Genomic DNA, 19,472 nt, shown 5'->3' with positions numbered 1-19,472 from the left:
TCCCTTCAGGTAAATTTAAGGTCATACCCTTCAAAATGTCTATTCCAATGATGTATTCAGGAATAGGCACAATAACCACACTATATTCTTTCTTGGGCAACTGTCCAATTGTCATCATTAATTTAACTTGTCTGGCTGATATTTCAGTCCCTCCTAGTCCTGTGATGGTAATAGGAGTTCCATGGCTGAACTTGTCTGGATTTCCATAAATAAGGGTGGCCTCGGCCCCAGTATCTATTAATGCCTCAGTTACCATACTTGACCCATTTTTCCAATATATGGTCAAGTTAATGTGAGGTCTGCAATCCAGCCTGTGTATTTCCTTAATTTGGACTGGGGCTCGGCCTGTTCCCTAGTATTCCCTTTCATATGATTCACTTGGGTTTGAAGGTTCAACATCTGTAGTATTTGCAGGAGCAGTTCTTATTTCCCTATCTCTCCTGTTATCAAGGCCTTTATCTCTGTACATTCTATATAATTCATTGGTTGGAATTCCATCTATCATTTCAAAACCTACTCCTGCTCTCAATAAAGCAGTAAACATTTCTTTCCTTGTTACTCTCCTTTGGCGCCAAGTTTGCTGGTTATTCACTCTTCTCTCTCGAGGAGATCTATCCCTTCCCCAGTCACCTAAGTCATATAACTGTAAAATCTTATTTATCACTGTTGTAAGACGGCTCCCTACTTCTCCAAGTAATAAATTCAAAATTAGTTGTTTATAAGCAGGGGGAGCTGTCCTAATTATTAAATTCCTATGAGGCAGTTCCATTGAATCATTGTAATATTTGTCTGCAGTTCCTGTCATAATGGCAGTCTTCATTACCTCCTCCTTTAGTCTCATGATACAATCTCTAAGTGAATACCAGGGTCTGTGCTCAGTGGGCCACATAGAATCAGTAGCATATCTCTTATTGCATCCCACAGCGGCTAATGCCAACAGAGTAGTCCTGCTATCACCATCTCCTTGCTGATGATGTTCCCTAAAAGCTTGTTGAACTAGAGGATCATGGCTGATACCTATGAATCTCATGCAGTCTGTCCCATCTACTGATATTCCACCGGCCCCTTGATCACTGAGTCTTACCATCCAAGATATCAATGGTTCTCCTATTCTTTGGCTGAATCTACTCAAAATATCTGTGACCTCTTGCGGTGAGAAATCTTCCTGAATTTCCCTTGTAACTGAATCTTCACCTCGGGTTTCTGTCTTCCTCCTTTGTATGGGTCGAGCCCTTGTCTGATCATTTAACCATCTCCTATTCTCTGTGTGAGGCACATCCTGAACCCCAGTAGTGTTTTGTGCCTCAGCCCCTAACATTGTCTCATTCTCTCCCCACTCACTTCCTCTGCCACCATGGCTAGGACGAAGCAGGCAGTCAGGCTCTTTCTGGGCTGGGTTGAAATGCACTCTGGGCTTTTTTGGTCTCCTGTTGCTCTTAGCCACATTAATAGAAAAGTTCTCATTTGAGTCAGTTTGGTCTCCTGCTATCTGAGATTCCTCTTCTTCCTGTGGGGTAGGAGTGCCCCCATGTCTTTCACTTAATCTCAATCTTTTGTATACTAGCCGGTAGGCTGATAACACTATCCAGCTTTGCCTAGATAGTGATGCCCCTGACTGAATCCCAACTTCTCGTAAACACTTTTCCAAATCCCTAGGATCTCCTCTCCGTAGCCTTGGTTCCCAGTTTTCACAGGGTCCAGCTTTTTTAGCCAATTCTTTTGCTAGGGAGGAATAAAATGGATCCTCCCATCCTGGGATATTCATCTCTTCCTCTGAAATTGTTCTGCTTCTAAATAGAGATCTTATACCTAGCGATCCTGTTCGTGACGCCAAATGTATCAGGAGGGCAGAGTTTATAATCTCAAAGAGGATCATAAACATGTCTGAAAGGTTCGGAACCGCCGGATATAAGAAACTCTCAAAGTAGAAGGCGGAAGAATCAAAACATTTATTTAGGCTCCACAGTAACCAACCCATGAACCAGAAGCCCCATTTTGATATGTTGATCATAATCTTCCAGGCCCAATAAGTACGCCTTGAAAGAGTAACCAGGAGGCTACAGAGAAACATGATTGCGTAAAGCAAAATCATGTTTCCCCCTTGATGGTAATAAGATTACCCACTGGCCTGAAGTCTTTGTTCAGCTTCCTCCCGTAGGTCAGCTCTGCTACTGGCAGCTCCTGCCTCAGCTGTGTCTGTGTCTGTAACTGAAGCTGCAACTGTAACTGACGATGTAACTGTCGCTGTAACTGACGATGTAACTGTCGCTGGCTCCAACCGGAAAAGGAAAAGAAGAATCTTCAAGCTGTCCTCTCCCCTCTTATAGGGTTTTTGACATCATCAAGCTCCGCCCGAATGACCAGGGCCGATTGGTTCCTGAGTTGGCCCCTCCCCCTAGGGTAGAGGTTAACACCTCCCCTCAGCCAGCCCCATGACTCATCACACAGGAAGTTGTCTGCTTCCCGGCATGCTCTCTGGGCCTCCTGCCCCGGAAGAGCAAGCCACAGTGTCCAGAGGCTCAATGAGGTAAGCTGAGTCATTCAAAGAAAACAAAAGCCATTCTGGTTACAGAGACTAGGGCAGGAAATTGACTCTTGAATACAGTGTTCTTTATTTTTGTACTTCTTCATCAAAAGATTTGTGTTCTCATCAGGATAGTTTCTTCCTGTATCAATTGTCACCTCTTCATGTCTTAGTTAAGGTTCCATGAGTTTTGGTGTGGCAGCCTTCAGGGGGTGATTCTCTCTGAAGGTAGCTGAGTTGGTCCTTAGTGGAGAGACACACAGTTCCAAGCCAGGCTTTGACTACAAATGTTTCTAGCTTGGTAGGATCAGGCACAGTTCACAGATCACTGGCACAGCCTTTGAGGTCTCAGGATCACTTCCATGTCATGAGAATCTGTTGGTGAAGCAGCTTATTGAAGGAGTATCTGTATATAAAATGTTAAATTAGTAGGTATGTAAAATATTAGATTATTTCCTTAAACATCTCAAATTCTCTGAGATTTGGAGTTTATTTTTTTATATACCATGAGTTGTCTGGAGAAGAGATGAATATCTACTTAGTACGTGGAAGAGAAGGATATTTGTGTGTGTTTTCTTTCTAGTGAAGCATTATGGCTGGGAGGGGGATGCCTCAAATAGTTACTTAGAAAGATGATACCATTGGATGCAGTGCATTATGGAGCATCGGGAATCCCAGAGCAAACCATCTCACTAAAAGTATCTACAGATAGAGTTCAGGTCATAGAATCATAGGAACATATATTCTGAACACTTTGGGCCAATCAATAGGATCTCATAGTTGGAAAGAGGCCATGTAGACCAACATAAACTGGAGTAGCAATTCCTTCTGCAATATCTGTCCTCTGCTTGAAGACCTCCAGTTATGGGAAACTTATTACCTCCCAAGGCAGCCCATCCCTCTTTGGCATAGCTGTGTTAGTAACATTATCTTTTCATCGAGTGGAAATACCTTTCTCTGCAAACTTTCCCCAGTGTTCATGGTTTCTAATATTTTGAACAAAGATGTCCAGTATGATCTGCTGAACATTTAACTTTTGGTGCTCTTGGTAACTTCTTGGAGAATTATTTGGATACATTAGGAAATAAAATGATCATCATTTACCTAGTTTTGAGGGGGAGAAGAATATAGGAGGGAAGATGTTTGAAAAGTTCTTTATTCTTGAATAACCAGATGGCAAAAAAAACCCCACCAACAAAAACAGGGGACCATAAAGATGTTACGTCTATTGTTCTGTTTTCTACAGTAGTTATTCTTTAAGTAAATGAGTGGTAAGTTGTGGATTTCAATCTTGGATTTTTTTTTTACCTGATAACTTTCTGTGGAATGGATAAGCAGATGTAGACTCAGTGACTACTGGGGAGGATTCCAGAGTTAAGCAAGCGTCTCCTGAGTTAAGATTCTTTATCATAATCTCAGTGAGATAATTTTAACATGCTGGTACTAGCAGCAGAAACATAGAATTACCTAATCCTAGGTTCTCTTTGGATATTTCATTATTTATGGGTGAGAAGGTGTGTGTGTGTGGGGGACCCTTTTAAGGAATTTGATCCTCTTTGGAAGATGGAAGAGTTTATCACAGGAGCTTTCTCAGATTATGTCTTTCATGATAAGGAATATGAGATCCCCAAGTGTCCAAAAATGTGGAACTTTATAATTTTAGTTATACTATAGATTGAAGTGATTGAAAGCCTGATTGTGAAGGCTGAATATATTCATCCAAAAGACAAAAAAAATGGGATAGGAGGAGTAAAAGGGATAAAAGGAAAGGTAGATTATTGTTTAAATGAAGAAAGGAGATGAGGTCAATATAGTCCTCTGCCTTCCCCTTTGCCATATAATCACATAAATGAATGTGTGCATGCACATGCGCGCACACACACACACACACACACACACAGAGAAAAGTGAGGTAGAGTGGAAAAAGCACTGGGTTCTAAGTACTGCTTCAAGTCTTGACTCTATCTCTTATAATAGGCAGTTTGTATTATTCATATCTTTTCTTTCTGAGCCTCTTCTCTTTGACATAGTGAATAAAGCACTGGATATGAAATCAGGAGGACCTGAGTTTGAATCCCCTTCTCAGACACTTGCTAGCTGTATGACCCTGGGTAAGTCAGTTAGCTTTTGTCAGCTTCAGTTTCCCCATTGCAAAGTGGTGTAATATTAGTACCTTTCTCATTGAGTGGTTATAAGGATCAAAGAGATAATTCACGTAAAGCTCTTTGTAAGCCTTAAAATACCATATAAATGTTAGCTATAAAATGAAGGAGTTAAATTAGATGATATCTAAGGTCTCTTCTGATTCAAAATGCTATGACACATAGTAACTGAGTCTAGAGAGTTCTACATAGTGGTAATTTATGTTCTTGTAGCTTTTGATTGATCTTTTTGGGAAGGAGGTTATTGGAGTGATTGATGAAGGGCGTAGTGTGGTAGATGGATGGAGTGCTGGTCTTGGAATGTTGGATGGAAAACCGTCCTTGCTTTGCATCCTTTGAGAGTTGCTATGAACACCCTGGGTTCTAATCCCATTTTAGGAATTTATTAGGTGTATGTGTGTGTGTGTGTGTGTGTGTGTGTGAGAGACAGAGAGAGAGAGAGAGAGAGAGAGAGAGAGAGAGAGAGAGAGAGAGAGAGAGAGAGAGAGAGAGATAGAGACAGAGAAAGAGAGAGAGAGAGAGAGAGAGAGAGAGAGAGAGAGAGAGAGAGAGAGAGAGAGAGAGAGAGAGAATTAACCTCCTTTGACTTTAGTTTTTCCATCTATAAATGAGGGGGTTGAACCTGATGGCTACTAAGGTTCTATCTAACTCTAAATCTATGCTCTAATGAATCTGAACTTTAGTTGCCTCTGGTATTTGCTAGCTGTGTGATTCCGGGACAGTCACTAAATCTCCCCTTCTTGATTCTTAGTTTCTTCATCTGGGGATAGTAATACTTGTACCATCCACCTTAGAGGGTTGTTGGGAGGAAAGCCCTGTGTAAATTTTAAAGTCCTCTGTACATGATGCATTTGTAGTCTCAAGTAAGCATTTGTCAGTCATTGGTACCAACTGATTTTATACCATGTAATAACTAATGTCTGTAGCATTTTAAAGTTTGTGAAACATAAACGATCTCATTGGAGCCTCACAACAACCCTATCAGGTTCAGTACTGTCTTATTATGCATATTTTACAGAATGAGCTGGTTAGTGTAACCCAACTCTATTTTCCTGACTCTGGGTCTAGTAGTACTCCTTCTCTTACACAATACTGCCTCTCTGAGATGTGCCCTGGAACAGCAATTTTGTTTCAACTCATCCTTTACAAGGATGGACCAATTGTTATGGATATCCTTAGTTTTAATTTGAAGGAACTCAAGGGCATCATTGTTACTTATTGCAATGGAGACTGAGGTGAAATATCCATTATATATCTTCTGGGGAAATAGGTTTTTTAAGCACAAAAAAATACAAAATAAATTTTCCTGCTATTTGTCAGGTTAAATAAGAGACATGAGGTGAGAATATAGGGAAAACCATTTGGCATTGGTCTAAAACTGATGATAAATCATTTTGGTAGAAGTCTGATGTTTTAAATGTTGTGTGCCTGTGTTTTTGCTCCCTTCCTGCTTGTCTTCATCTGGCTGTCCTAGGTTCTAATTTCATCAGTCTCCTTAATTGTTTAGGTATCTCTAGTCTTGGAAGTGAGGCCCAAATGAATGGACTTCAACCTGGAGAAACTGAACAGGCTCCAAGGGTGAAGTTGAATTATGTTGATCTTCACTCATTCCCTGTTGTCATTGAATGACCACCTGACAGCCATATGGCAGGCTTTTAGGTGTGCAGGGATTGAGGGAGCATGTATAGGTTGAACCTGAAGGAAGTGGAAGTATTCTGGTCCAATGCATGGTCACAAGGCCAATATCCTAGTTTAGCGTTACACTTGCCCAGGGTAGCTTTGGGATATCATCACAGTTTGGAATTGAAATGATTTTACTGCCTCCAGTCTAACATTTCCACCTGACTAATTTTCCTAAAACCAAAAACAAAACCCTCATCATTCATTACAAATATTTCCTGCATTCCTGCGTTGTTCAGAACACTGTACTAGGTGCAAAAGATGATACAAAGGAGAAGGAACTATAGTACTTGCCCTCATGGAACTTATACTCTAGTAAGAGAGAGCATCCAAGGGAAAAAACTGTAAGGTAGAATATGATAAGTCCACATGAAAAGTACCAATAAAATATTATGGGACTTAGGAGAAAAATATTGTTTGGAGGGATTGGGGATGGCTTTACAGAGGATGTGGCATTTTAGCTGAGCCTTGAAGAATGTGTAGGAAATGAAATGGCAGAGATGTGGAGGGAACCATGTGAGTAAAGACGCAGATAAGAGAACAAGGGAGACCTATTTGGGAAATGGTGAGTGGCAGTACATTTTGTACTTAATTATATCCTGCCTCATATTTTTATTTAACTTTTTATGTCAGAATGCCTTCTATTCCCAGCCAAAATTGTAAGCTATCGAAGGCAAGGCCCATTCTTCATAGTTCTGTGCATGCCCCACAACACCTTGTAACAAATATGCAGAGTCAAAGAAAGCAAATTCCCACATTGGCTGTGTCTAAAGATATAGGTCTCATTCTTTGTCTTAGTGCATCATCTCGCATGCAAGAGGTGAGTAGCATGCCTTATCATCAGCCATCTGCAATCCTGATTAGTACACTGCGTTGATCAGAATTTTCATCTTTCAAAGCTGTTTTTCTTTATAATGTTTTTATTGTTCTCTTGGATCTTCTCATGGGACAGTGTGTGAGAGGTATAATCACAGAATCTCAGAGTTGCAAGAGACTTTAAAGGACTTCTAGTCCATTTTGTAGTTGAATAGAAATCTCTACAACATATATGACAAGTGGTTGTATAGCCTTGTATGAATGAATAAAAGAGCATTTTTTTAAAACACTTACTATATGCAAAGCAATGTGCTCAGTGCTCAGGATACAAATAGAAAAGCAAGATAGTCCCAGCTCTCAAAGAGCTCACTCTAGCTGGGAAAGACATCATATTAGCAGTTTTTGAGCTGCAAGTCAAATGGAAAGGCCCAATGGTTCCTAGAGTTCAATAGCAAAGTATCTTCTTTAATGTTTTTCTATTTATAAAATCATAGTCATTTCTAATTTTGAACCATTTGGCAATGCCACTGGTCTTCTTGGTGAGACCTTTCTTTTTGCAGTCTTCAGTAGCTGTGTGGGCTATAGAATGGAGAGCGGTCATACTTCCAGAATAGTTGGCATGTCCTATCTCCACAAGGGATGCTTTTCTGGAAGATGATTACTAGGATTATGCTGGTCTGGTAGCACCATCAGTGATCTGGGGGAGTATCTCTGTACCTGAGGCTCTTAGGCTTCTAGTCTGGTAACAACTGGTTGGGATGCAGGCCTATTCTTCACAATGGTCACTTCTCTTGATAGCTGGGGAGGAGTCCTTGCCAGAAGGAAGACCATTGGTTTGGAGGATAATTCCTGCGGCTGGTGGACTGGGATATCTCCATCAGGGTCTGACGGGAGATGATAGTCAAGGTATTGTCAGTGGCTTGACTCACCTGGAACATGCCTTGCTGTTGCTTTAGTTAGCAAGATGAACCCATTACCTACTGAAGCAGCTCCTTCCCTTTGGGTAGCTTTAATTTTTAGGATGTTTTTCTTGATACCAAACCTAAATTTGACTCTTTACAATGTCAACCCATAGCTGCTAGTTCCTTATGAGAATAAGTAGGACAAGTTGAATCTCTCTTCCTTGTTGAAGCCTTTCAAATACTTGACTACAGTTTCCTACATCTTCTCTTCTGTACATCAGACATCTCCAGTTCAACTGCTCCTAGTATGTCAACCAATCACTAAACATTTATTAAGTGCCTACTATGTGCCAGGTACTGTGCTAAGTTCCGGGGATGAAAAAAGAAGCAAAACAATCCCTGCCTTTATGGAGCACACAAACTAGTAGCATGGCCCGGAATCCTCTCACCATCTTGTTTGCCCTTCTCTGAACATGTTCTAGCTTGTCAACATCCTTCCTAAAATAATGGTTCTCAGAAATAAAAACAATAATTCTTATAAATAGGTATTTTGTTGATTGACTGAACATGGTAACATATTACTGACCTCAGTACTTCAAAGTATCTGGGATTTCACTGGTCTTAATGCTTCCTTTGCCTGTATCTTAGAAGACTGTTGAATTTCTGGGCCAGTAAAAAATCTATCACCTGATGACCACTGTTCTGGTGATGAGCTTCTTTGAATTTCATAAGCCTGATCCTCAGACAGCAAACACACGTCCATTTCCAGGCTTCAATAACATGTTTTTGTAGCTTTTAAATTTTGTTTATATTTTGCATGTACTTTCATGTATGTGTTATCTCATCCTGACAAAATGTAAGCTCCTTGAGGATAGGAACTTTTCATTTTTGTCTTTGTATCTCCAGTACCTTGTCATGGTCTTGGAACATTTGTTTTTGAATCATTTCAGTCATATCCAGCTCTTTGTTACCCCATTTGGGATTTTCTTGGCAAAGATACTTGAATGGTTTGCGATTTCCTTCTGCAGCTCATTTTACATTTGAGGAAACTGAGGCAAACAAGGTTAAGTGTCACATAGCTAGTAAGTGTCTGAGATCAGATTTGAACTCAGAAAATGCCACCTAGCTGCCACGAGAGGGGACAACTTAATTTTATTTTCTGTGGCTTTGTAGCTTCAGCTGAGGCAGATCAAAGTAAATCATCATTTGCATCTGACTCTTGCCTTTAATTGTTGTTTATTTTCATCATTTGGAGGGTTTTTAGTGTTGAGCCATGGGCTGAAGTAGCAGAAATTAGCAAATGGCCATATTTCTTCTTTAGAAACATCTTGTTACTATGAGCAACAAACCATCCTCTGATTCCTGAATACCACTGATATTTTAAAATGAAGTTTTTAAAAAAAGCATTAAAAATCAAGGACTTGCCTTAAAATATATTCTTAGAAATTTCTTAGAGAGCCCATGTAGGAAGATCAGTCACACTTGGATATTATTAGTCCTTTGGTGACCCAATTGTATCTGCGTAGGTTTTAATTCATTCACTCAATGCACTCGTCATTGTTGGAAAAGTCTACCTCTTTGCAGAAAGGTTGAACTTTTTGGATATTATTTGTAAATTAGGAAGGTTACACTGAAAAGAACCAATTACTAGGCAGTCTATGCTTGGATCTCTTCATATATCATCTTTGAGTATGATAGGGTTTTTTGGCGGTGGTGGTGGCTAGAGCTAGGGTAGAATGTAAGGGGTTGGTATTCAAAAGGATTCTTAATGTGTGATTCCTCTAAGCTGTTATTTTTCAGTCTGGTTTCTCTTAACAAGAACTTTGACCTGAAGTGTGCGTTGAACCAGTCGTGTGCTCGTAAATATTTAACAACTGGCTTTCTGGGGGAAAAAGATGTATTCATGACATACTTTGAAGTTTAATCTGCATTATTTACATGTTCTCTATATTTCTGTAGAATAAAAATGCACCCAATATATCAAGCCCTGATCTGTAGTGTTTTGTCAGTTTCTGAGGTGTAAATGCCCACACCAAAAATTTAACAACCAGGTCTCTCAAGCAGGTTTGAGCTGGCTCCAGCACAATTCTAGTTATTTCAGGCAATTTCAGAAGAAAGAGAGTGGTTTATAAGAAGTTAGTAGTGAAGCAAAATCATATCTTGCTTAAAGATATGTAATTGAACATGAGTTTTTTTCAGAGATATTTTGTAAATTTTTGTAAATATTTTGTAAAGATACTTTACTTAGACCTAGGACCTTAAACCCAAGGTTTTAAGTCAGAATTTAGCATGCCAGCTTGGATTTTTTCAGATCTTCTGGACATCTGTAGACAAATAACTTCTTGGTACTTTGCCTTATTATAGTAGGTACTAAAGAAGGGCTTCCTGAACAGCAAGATAGAAATAGGCTCATATGCAAGCATATAGGTAGTTTGTGAGGAAAAAACAGATTTTTGTAAAACTATCTTGACATCAAAGAGAATTTCCCTTGCCTAAGTGGTGGTACAGAGTGGTACAGGAGTACATACACCCAAATACCTTCTATAGACTAATGCATGATGGTGGTTGGTGGTGCAGGCCTGGGGTTGGTGGAGAAGATAAGATGGAACCCAAGTATCCGTAACTGTTTCGCAAGCCCTCTCAAGGGAGGCTAGTTTTCCAACTTTCTAATTCAGTGAATATCGAGTTTTCTTACCTCAGCCAAAATTTGGTGTCTGATAAGAGGCTTCATGGCAAAGATAAAATTTTAGGTTATTTTGTTTTCCATAAAGATATTTCTAATCAATAGTTATTTGGAAATTGTAAACAGGCATGGAAGGTTCCTGCTGGAAGATGAATTTGACAAATGAATTATAGAGAATTTTCTGATAAATGGATAGGCCTTGTTGCATTGCTTATCTGAGATACTTTAGGGTGATTGGGAATGTGTTTTAAAATATTAAGTCCCTAAAAAACTTTCTTGCTTGAAAAAATTTTCATAAACATTTAATGTCCTCAAACAGGTACAATTTTCCTATGTTTTCTAATAATTGGTTTTGGTTTAAGGAAATATTTAAATAAATGACTGTCTTGTGCCCTGTTAGGAGTATGTTTAAATATAATGCTTTAGGAAAAACAAAACTGTCTCCTATAATTTAACTGTATTAAAAGTTTTTGGGGAAATGTTGTTGATTATACATATATACATATGTATGTACTTAAAAGGGCAATAAATTTTTATGTGAATTTTCTGAAAATATTTTCTTTGTAAACTAATATATTTTTCACTTAGGGGTATGAATACTTTATAAGTATACTGAAACTTACACTGTTAAAATTTTTTTTCAATCAGAAGTTATTAGAAGCTGGTGAGACAAATACACTGAATTTACAAATGGATTAAGTTGGATTACCAACAATAGACTTAATTGATAAAAGTGATTTAATATATGTTGTGTTAACAGTTAAGACCCCAAAGTCCATAATCTCCTATAGAAATATTGCTTTGTAGAGCAAAATCCAATGAGAGGTTCTGGGATTCCAGAGTGAATTTGTACATTCCTTTAGGGCATTTTTGCAAGGGAGGTTGTTGTGTTTTAAAGGTAGTTGATAAGAGACCTGCACCACCAACCCCAGGCCTGCACCACCAACCACCATCATGCATTAGTCTATAGAAGGTATTTGGGTGTATGTACTCCTGTACCACTCTGTACCACCATTTAGGCAAGGGAAATTTCTGACCATTTGCAGCATACATTATAAATCAGGATGTCACTACCAGACAATCAGATTTGAACATTCCATGCACAAAGTAGCCTTTATCCCCAAGGAATAGATCACTTAACTGTGTTTATGTGACTCTGTCGATATGCCTTTCGTTTACATGAAGTCAGGAGAATGCATTGTTTATTTTTTCTAGGAGTAGTGGCTATGGTGTATATTTACCTAATTTTTGATTGAGTTACAAAATAATTGAAATTGGTAATTCATCATGATTGCTAATTAGCCCATGGGGGGAATATTTAAAAAAATACAAACATACACGCCAAAGAATCAACTCCCTCCACCCTTATCCCTGCCACCTTGGACTCTGTAAAGAGAATGTTTTTGAGTCCTCTCCAAGATGTTTCTGTGATAGTTGCTTTCTTTAAAATCCCTTGCTTGGCACACGATGCTTAGGGAGGTCCTTGGCTAGACATTTGGGTTAACTACAGAGGATTTACTTCTGCCAAGTTAGTGCCACTTGCTCCAGAAGACCTACGAAAAATCTTGATAAATATTTGTTGAATGAATGAATGATGGAGGGGTGAATTTTTAGTTATTATACTATTTATGTTCTCCTCACAGTACCAAGAAGACATGGGAATGCTGCTGTCTTCAGAAACTTCTATCCTTTGATAGACCCTAAGTTAATTTGGCTTCCAGAAAAGAGCCGAGACCTAGAATTTGGTGGAAAATGGCTCAAATACTTATTTAAGGCTTATTTCTTTGAGTCTAAGAATGTTGTAGCTCTATGAACATGGATTTTAAAATGGTGAAGGTGGGGAATATTTAAAAATTATGGCAGTAGCAAATGGTTTTATTTAGAAGTCATATTCTCAGCTATGTTACCCGCAGTGATGAATAACTTAATAAAAAAAGTTAATTTGACTTTTCAGTGTTTTGTCTCCAAAGTCTTGACCCATGTGTTTATATCTGGTCATCATATGCAAGAGAATTTGGTATAAATGTTATTGGAAAATGGAGGTGGGCTTATAGTAGCAAAACCGATATAGTCCATTTCAGCTTTATCTTCCCTTTTTGACCTAGGATGGATCAGAGATTTAGGGTTGAAAGAGACATTAAAGGCCAACCCTTCCATTTTACAGAGGGGGCGACTGAGGCACAGGGAGGTGAAGTGACTTTTCCAAGGTCCACAGCTTGTGACAGAACTAGGATTTGGATACAAGACCTATCATCATAAAATCCTCATCATTACTATAACATCTTCAGATCATTGTAGATTGGTTTTTCCAAGTATTTCCTTGTCCATATCTTTATATCTCCATTTGGGGAAGAACTCATCTCTGTCTCTACTACCTTATCTCTACTCTGCAATAGATTCTGGAAGGTTACCGTAATATAGTTATATAAGCCTACTCTCCTGTATATATGTGTAATGAAAAGTTGGGAAAAGGGAAAGAAAGAAAAGGACTTAATCTAAATTTAAAGGATTTAAAAATTCAACTTGAATTTGATTTAAAATCTTACTTGCTCAAGAAAGTTTTTTTTCAATTAAAAATGCATTTTAGTAGAAAAGGCATTGGGTTTCATTGGGATTTCACCTAGAAATTAGATTTGATTTCTGACTCTGCCACCTATATATAACTGCTTAACTTTGGACAAGTTACTGCATCTTCTTGATTTTGTTTCCTCATTTGTAAAGGGGTTTAATATTTACTTTACCCACCTCACAGGGCTGCTGTAAGAAATGTGCATTATGAACCTTAAACTACTATTCAGACATTTGTTGTTATTATTATTATGTCTTCAAGGTAGGATGGGATTGAGATGCGAAAGGATTGCAAGAGAAAGTCATTATTTTTGTATCACAGCTTGAGTTTTTGATTAATTTCCTCTTTCTTTGGGGTGTTGTATTACAGCATGTAACAGTGGGCAGTTCCGCTGTGGGAATGGCCGGTGCATCCCTGCACATTGGAGGTGTGATGGAGCCAAGGATTGTTCAGATGACACAGATGAAGCAGGCTGCCGTAAGTGAGGGGTGAGGGTGGGGGCATTGTAAAGATGGGTATGAAAATTCATTTTATTAACATGAAAATGTTGGGGGCATTTAAAACTTTAAACACACAGGAAATATTATTAATTGAAAACTCCAGATGCTAGCTGTGGAATCCAGGGGTGGACCCATGTCTTTTGAATTCTGTATCTATAGTGGAAACGAGCATATCCTCACCTTCTGTTAGGGTGTGGATCATATCTTCATCATTCTGAGATCTATTCCATGGCCATGTGCCAGAAACCCAATATACCTCTGAAAATGTTCCTGAAGGTTTTTGGAAGCATACTGACAGAATTTTTGGTTCATTCATTATGGACATTTTGTCTACCAAAAGAGAAAAATCAAGAGCGTTGGTAATTGAATGATTATGGCACTTTGCCTCATTGGAAGCCCATTTTTACATAAAGGGATTGGATTTGGTTTCTGACTCTGTCACCTATAACTGCTTAACTTTGGACAAGTTACTGTGTCTTCTTGATTGTTTCCTCATTTGTAAAGGGGCATAATATAATATGGTCTGTTTGAGATACCACAAAAGAGCTATAGGAACTGGTAGTATGGCCATGTGTTAGATTATCTTTTCCCAATTTAAACCTAGTTACCTGTGATTCCTCACCATGTCCTTTTTACCTCAGGTATCAACAAAATAGAAAAACAAAGGATTGAAAAGGACTGACTGAGTCATAAATTGTTGGAGGAACTATATAGTACAACAGTCTAATTCCTATTATGTTAATTGGGAGTGGCTGAGCATAAGAGGATGGGGAGATAGCTCATACCATTGAATAATTCACTTGTGGTACACATTCACCTGCCCATTTAGTTACAATTAAGATGGAACAATTTGGGACACCCTCCTTGCCCAACAAAGATGGAGCAGCAATCCATGCAATATTTCTCTCCTTTTAGACATCACTTCTTCATCATAGAATTTTTTAGAAGTTAATTTAAAATTTGTAAATGTAGTTTCATAATTTGGTTACTTTTTAAAACGTGAAATGAGGGCATTTTTGCATTTCATCTCTAACTTTTTTCTTCCATATATATATTTAATAAAATTTTATTTCCACCCAATTACACATAAAAACAATTTTAACATTTTTTAAAGTTTTGAGTTCTAAATGCTATCCCTCCTTCTTTCCCCTCACTCCCCAGAGACAATAAGCAATCTGATATAGGTTATACATTTTCTACATATTTTCATTGAATTTTTATTTTTGTGATTCATCGGTGTGTGTGTGTGTGAAACTGTGGTTGAGTCCAAGAGAAGATCACCTATCTTGGCTGTGAAATAATAGTGTTAGATTTGGTCATCTCTGAGGTCCCTTCTACCCTTACATAATAGGATCTTATGTTTCAGTGATTATTTTTACTTAGAACTACAGACTCCTTCGTACTGTATTGCTATAGTTTGCACGTAAGAACATCACGTAGAATTTTATGGACATAAACTTTTTCATATAATTTTATGATTCCTCATTTTTGAACCCCTTTCACTCAATGTTTGGTATGTTAAGTATTTTTCTGGTTTGTTCTAGCTCATCCTTCTTGTGCAGCAAGTCAGTTTCAGTGTCACAGTGATGGAGAATGTATCCCTCGTGTCTGGGTTTGTGATGATGAAGAAGACTGTGACGATGGGTCAGATGAACATCAGCAATGCCGTAAGTATTAACAGCATGGTATTGTTTGAATAGGATAATAGGGTCATATAAATCTAGAGCCACAAGGGATCTTAGAGGTCAACTGATATCTCTATATCATCTTATAGATGAAGAAATTAAGGTCCAGAAAAGGGAAAGATTTGTCCAAATATACTGTTAATTGGCAGAACCAAGGATTGTAACCTGGGTCCTCTGACTCCAAACCCAGTGCTCTGTCCATATCTCATGAATGAACATGTAATAATATTCTCATTTGTCATTGATACAAAACATTTCATCTTATTTTACTGCTCATAAATGTTGGCTAAGGGGATTAATAGTTGAGGAGTCACAGAATCATAGCATTTCATAAGTGGGAGGGGCCTCAATAGCCATCTAGTCCAAGTCAGACCTGAAAAAGAATTCCCCCTCTACAAAACACCCAACATGAGTGGTCATCCACTCTTTTTTTTGAAGACCTCCGTTAAGATGGAAGCCCATTCCTTTTATGGATAAGCTGTTAGATAGCTTTTCCTTATGTTAAGCTTATGGAAGCTGCCTCTTTGCCACTTGTACTTTTTACTCTTAGATCTGCCCTCTGGGGCTAGCAGAATGAATATAACCCCTTGTCCAAATGAAGAGAGATATTATCACATCCAGGAAACCTGTGCAATTTAACTATCTCGTGATATTGAAAGTGTGACTATGTTGAAGAATTGCCAATAAGTGTTAGTAACTCTGGAAACAAAGAGCTCAATCCTTTGTCCTTTCGCTGGATTACACCAGACTCAGAAGCCAAACTGGAAGCCCTTTTGGTCCCTGCCTTCTGCAGAGTCACATCATTTATGTAGGCTGTGGCAACTGGTTGGGTTGAGGAGGGGGAAGGAAGAGCCTCTGTTTGATCTGCTTCTTTGAAATTTGATGCATGCATACTCTTGCTCCTTATTTCCCACTAAACTAAGCTTCCCTTTTCTGTATTTGTCCTATTTATAGCTTACTTGTACACAGTTATTTACATGTTATCTCTCCCATTAGATTGTGAATTCCTTGACAACAGGGGCTATTTCTTTTTTTGCCTTTCTTTGAATCTCCAGTCTCAGTACAGTACCTGGCACATAGTAGGTGCTTAATGAATGCTTTGAGTTGGATGCTTGGACGGAGGACCTAGTAATGATAGAAATGACATCACTGGTGGTTTCTCCTTTGGTTCTTGCTCCTGCTGCCATCACATCCTGTTCTGGATGATCTAGAAACATAGTAAAGGTAGAAGTGAAAATATATATATATATATATATGGAACTGATTCATATTTATAAGAATGACTTCCTAAGACTATGAGTTGAAGAACTGTTTCCATTTTACATTGGAATTTGTATATCAGTAAGCATTCCCTCCTCCATTGAAATCAGATTTGGACAAAAACAAAACAAAAACAATCTAAATTGCAACTTTTATGACTTAATTTTGTTGTTGTTTAGTCATTTTTCAGTCATGCCCAACTCTTCATGACTCCATCCAGATAATTTTACAGATGAGAAAACTGAGGCAAACAGGGTTCAGTGACTTGCCCAGGGTCACAAAGCTAGTAAGTGTCTGAGGCCAGATTTGAATTTAGAAAGATTAGTCTTCCTGATTCCAGGCTGGGCACTTTATCCACCATGCTATCTAGCTGCCCTGATAGTCATTGTCTTCTATGATTTAATAGTTAATACCAATTCACACCAATATTGTGCTTTATTTTTAATATTTAATTTATTTATTTTCAGTTTTCAACATTCACTTCCATAAGTTTTAAATTTTCTCCCCTTCCCTTTCTCCTTCCTCCCCAAGATGGCATGAAATCCGATATGTGCTCTACACATACATTTCTATTAAACACGTTTTCACATTAGTCATGTTGCATAGAAGAATTACAATGAATGGGAGAAACCATGAGAAAGAAAAATAAAACAAAAGAGAAAAGAGTCTGCTTTACTCTGCATTCTGACTCTGTAGTTCTTTCTCTGGATGTGGATGGCATTTTCCATCATGAGTCCTTTAGAAAAGTTTAGGTCCTTGAATTGCTGAGAAAGGCTAAGTCTATCAAAATCAGTCCTAACACAGTGTGGCTGTTACTGTGTACAGTGTTCTCCTGGTTCTGCTCACATCACTCAGCATCAGTTCATATAAGTCTTTCCATGTTTTCCTGAAGTTTGCCTGCTTGTCATTTCTTGTAGCACAACAGTATTCCATTACATTCATATACCACAACTTGTTCAGCCATTCACCAATTGATGGGCATCCCCTTGATTTCCAGTTCTTGGCCACCCCAAAAAGAGCTGCAATAAATATTTTTTGTACATGTAGGACCTTTTCCCATTTTTATAATCTCTTTGGGATATAGCCCTAGAAGTGGAATTGCTGGGTCAAAGGGTATGCACATTTTTATAGCCCTTTGGGCATAGTTCCAAATTGCTCTCCAGAATGATTGGATCAGCTCACAGCTCCACCAACAATGGATTAGTGTTCCAACTTCCCCACATCTTCTCCAGCATTTATAACTTTCCTGTTTTATCTTGTTAGCCAGTCTGGTAGGTGTGATGTGATACTTCAAGGTTGTTTTGATTTACATCTCTAATCAGTAGTGATTTAGAGCATTTTTTTCATATGCCTATAGAACTTTAGTTTCTTCCTCTGCAAACTGCCTGTTCATATCCTTTGACCCAATATTGTGCTTTATAAACATCTCATGTGAATCTTACAACAACCTTGTGAAGCAGGAGCATCTCCATTTTATAGATGAAGAAACTGAAGCTTAGAGAGGTCAAGAGACTTCACCAAGGTCACACAGCCATCAAGTGTTGGGGGTGGGATTCGAATCTTCCTCCTAGTCCAGTATGCTGTCCACTCAGACCAGGTTGCTTCTGGTTTTCAAGAACATAGGGTTGATTCCATGCCTCTAAGGGACAGGTGAGTATTCTAGTAGATGACAGCAAGTTCAGTTAGACTGGGTATGAGGCACTGTGTTAGACAGACACAAAGAGTCTGTGCCTTCAGGAAGCTTACAATCTATGAAATATGTACAATGATAAATAAATACAAGATAATTTGAGGAAGAAGAGTGATAATTACTAGTGGGAGTGAGAAAAACTTTAGGAGGTGATTATCTGAGCTGTGCTTTAATGGAGCTAAGAATTCTAAGAGATGGAAGTGTGGAGAAAGTGCATTTTAGGCAGAGAGAACAGCCTATATGAAGCCACAGAGATGGGAGAAGTGTTGAATAGATCTTTTCAGTCTGGAGGGAGCAATTGGAAACATAGATTAAATAAATTCTACAGGAATTTAACACAGGATGATTAACCTTCTTAACCTTCCTTAGTGGTTTTAAGTGACAAGTTGAGGGATTTGGATTTTATCTTAGAGGCCATAGGAAGGCACTTCTAGTTTTGGAGTAGGGGAATAGGATGGATGTGCCTTCAAAAGCTAATTTGTCAGCTAGGTGGAGAATCAGTGCTACAAAAAAGCCACCAAGACTTACTAACGTCCAAATAAATTAAAACCAATAGCTGAGCAATGTCCTACAAATTAAAAAATTTACTTTTAAACCATTGACTAAATGGTGAGGATTCCTCAGTAGTGTTTGGTCCCTTGAGTTCTCCAGCTCAATTACTTTCTTAAAGTTTGTAGCAGTTTGCAAGGAAATTATGTAACTGGAAGATATTAGAGACAGCTCCATAGCTAACCTGAAGATTTAGGGAGTAGGTGTAGGGGTGAAGCAATGTGGGATTAAATGCCATTCACAAAGCTGATGGTAGGAAACATGAACAACTCAAGCAGAGTACCCGTTCTCTAAGGCAAGGAAGGGTTCCTAATCTGTTTTGTGACATGGATCCCTTTGGCAAGCTTGGCAAATCTATGGAACCCTTTTCAGAATAATGATTTTAAGTGAATTAAATAAAATATATGGGAGTACAAAGAAAATGAACTCTAATGAAATAAAAATTATTGGTC

At 38.4% G+C, this 19,472-nt stretch overlaps 1 protein-coding gene across 1 annotated transcript in view; it reads left to right on the top strand.

Annotated features, from left to right (window-relative positions):
• Positions 1-19,472, top strand: part of LRP2 (LDL receptor related protein 2) — a 263,004-nt gene that overhangs the window by 39,431 nt on the left and 204,101 nt on the right. The window contains 2 exon segments of the mRNA XM_036745398.1: positions 13,706-13,813; positions 15,381-15,503. Coding sequence (XP_036601293.1) covers positions 13,706-13,813; positions 15,381-15,503 — 231 coding nt within the window.

This window comes from Trichosurus vulpecula, chromosome 2 (genome assembly GCF_011100635.1).
Source record: "Trichosurus vulpecula isolate mTriVul1 chromosome 2, mTriVul1.pri, whole genome shotgun sequence".
Lineage (NCBI taxonomy): Eukaryota > Metazoa > Chordata > Mammalia > Diprotodontia > Phalangeridae > Trichosurus > Trichosurus vulpecula.
The sequence above is the reverse complement of the archived record's forward strand: the minus strand, read 5'-3'. Positions and strand labels throughout refer to the sequence as shown.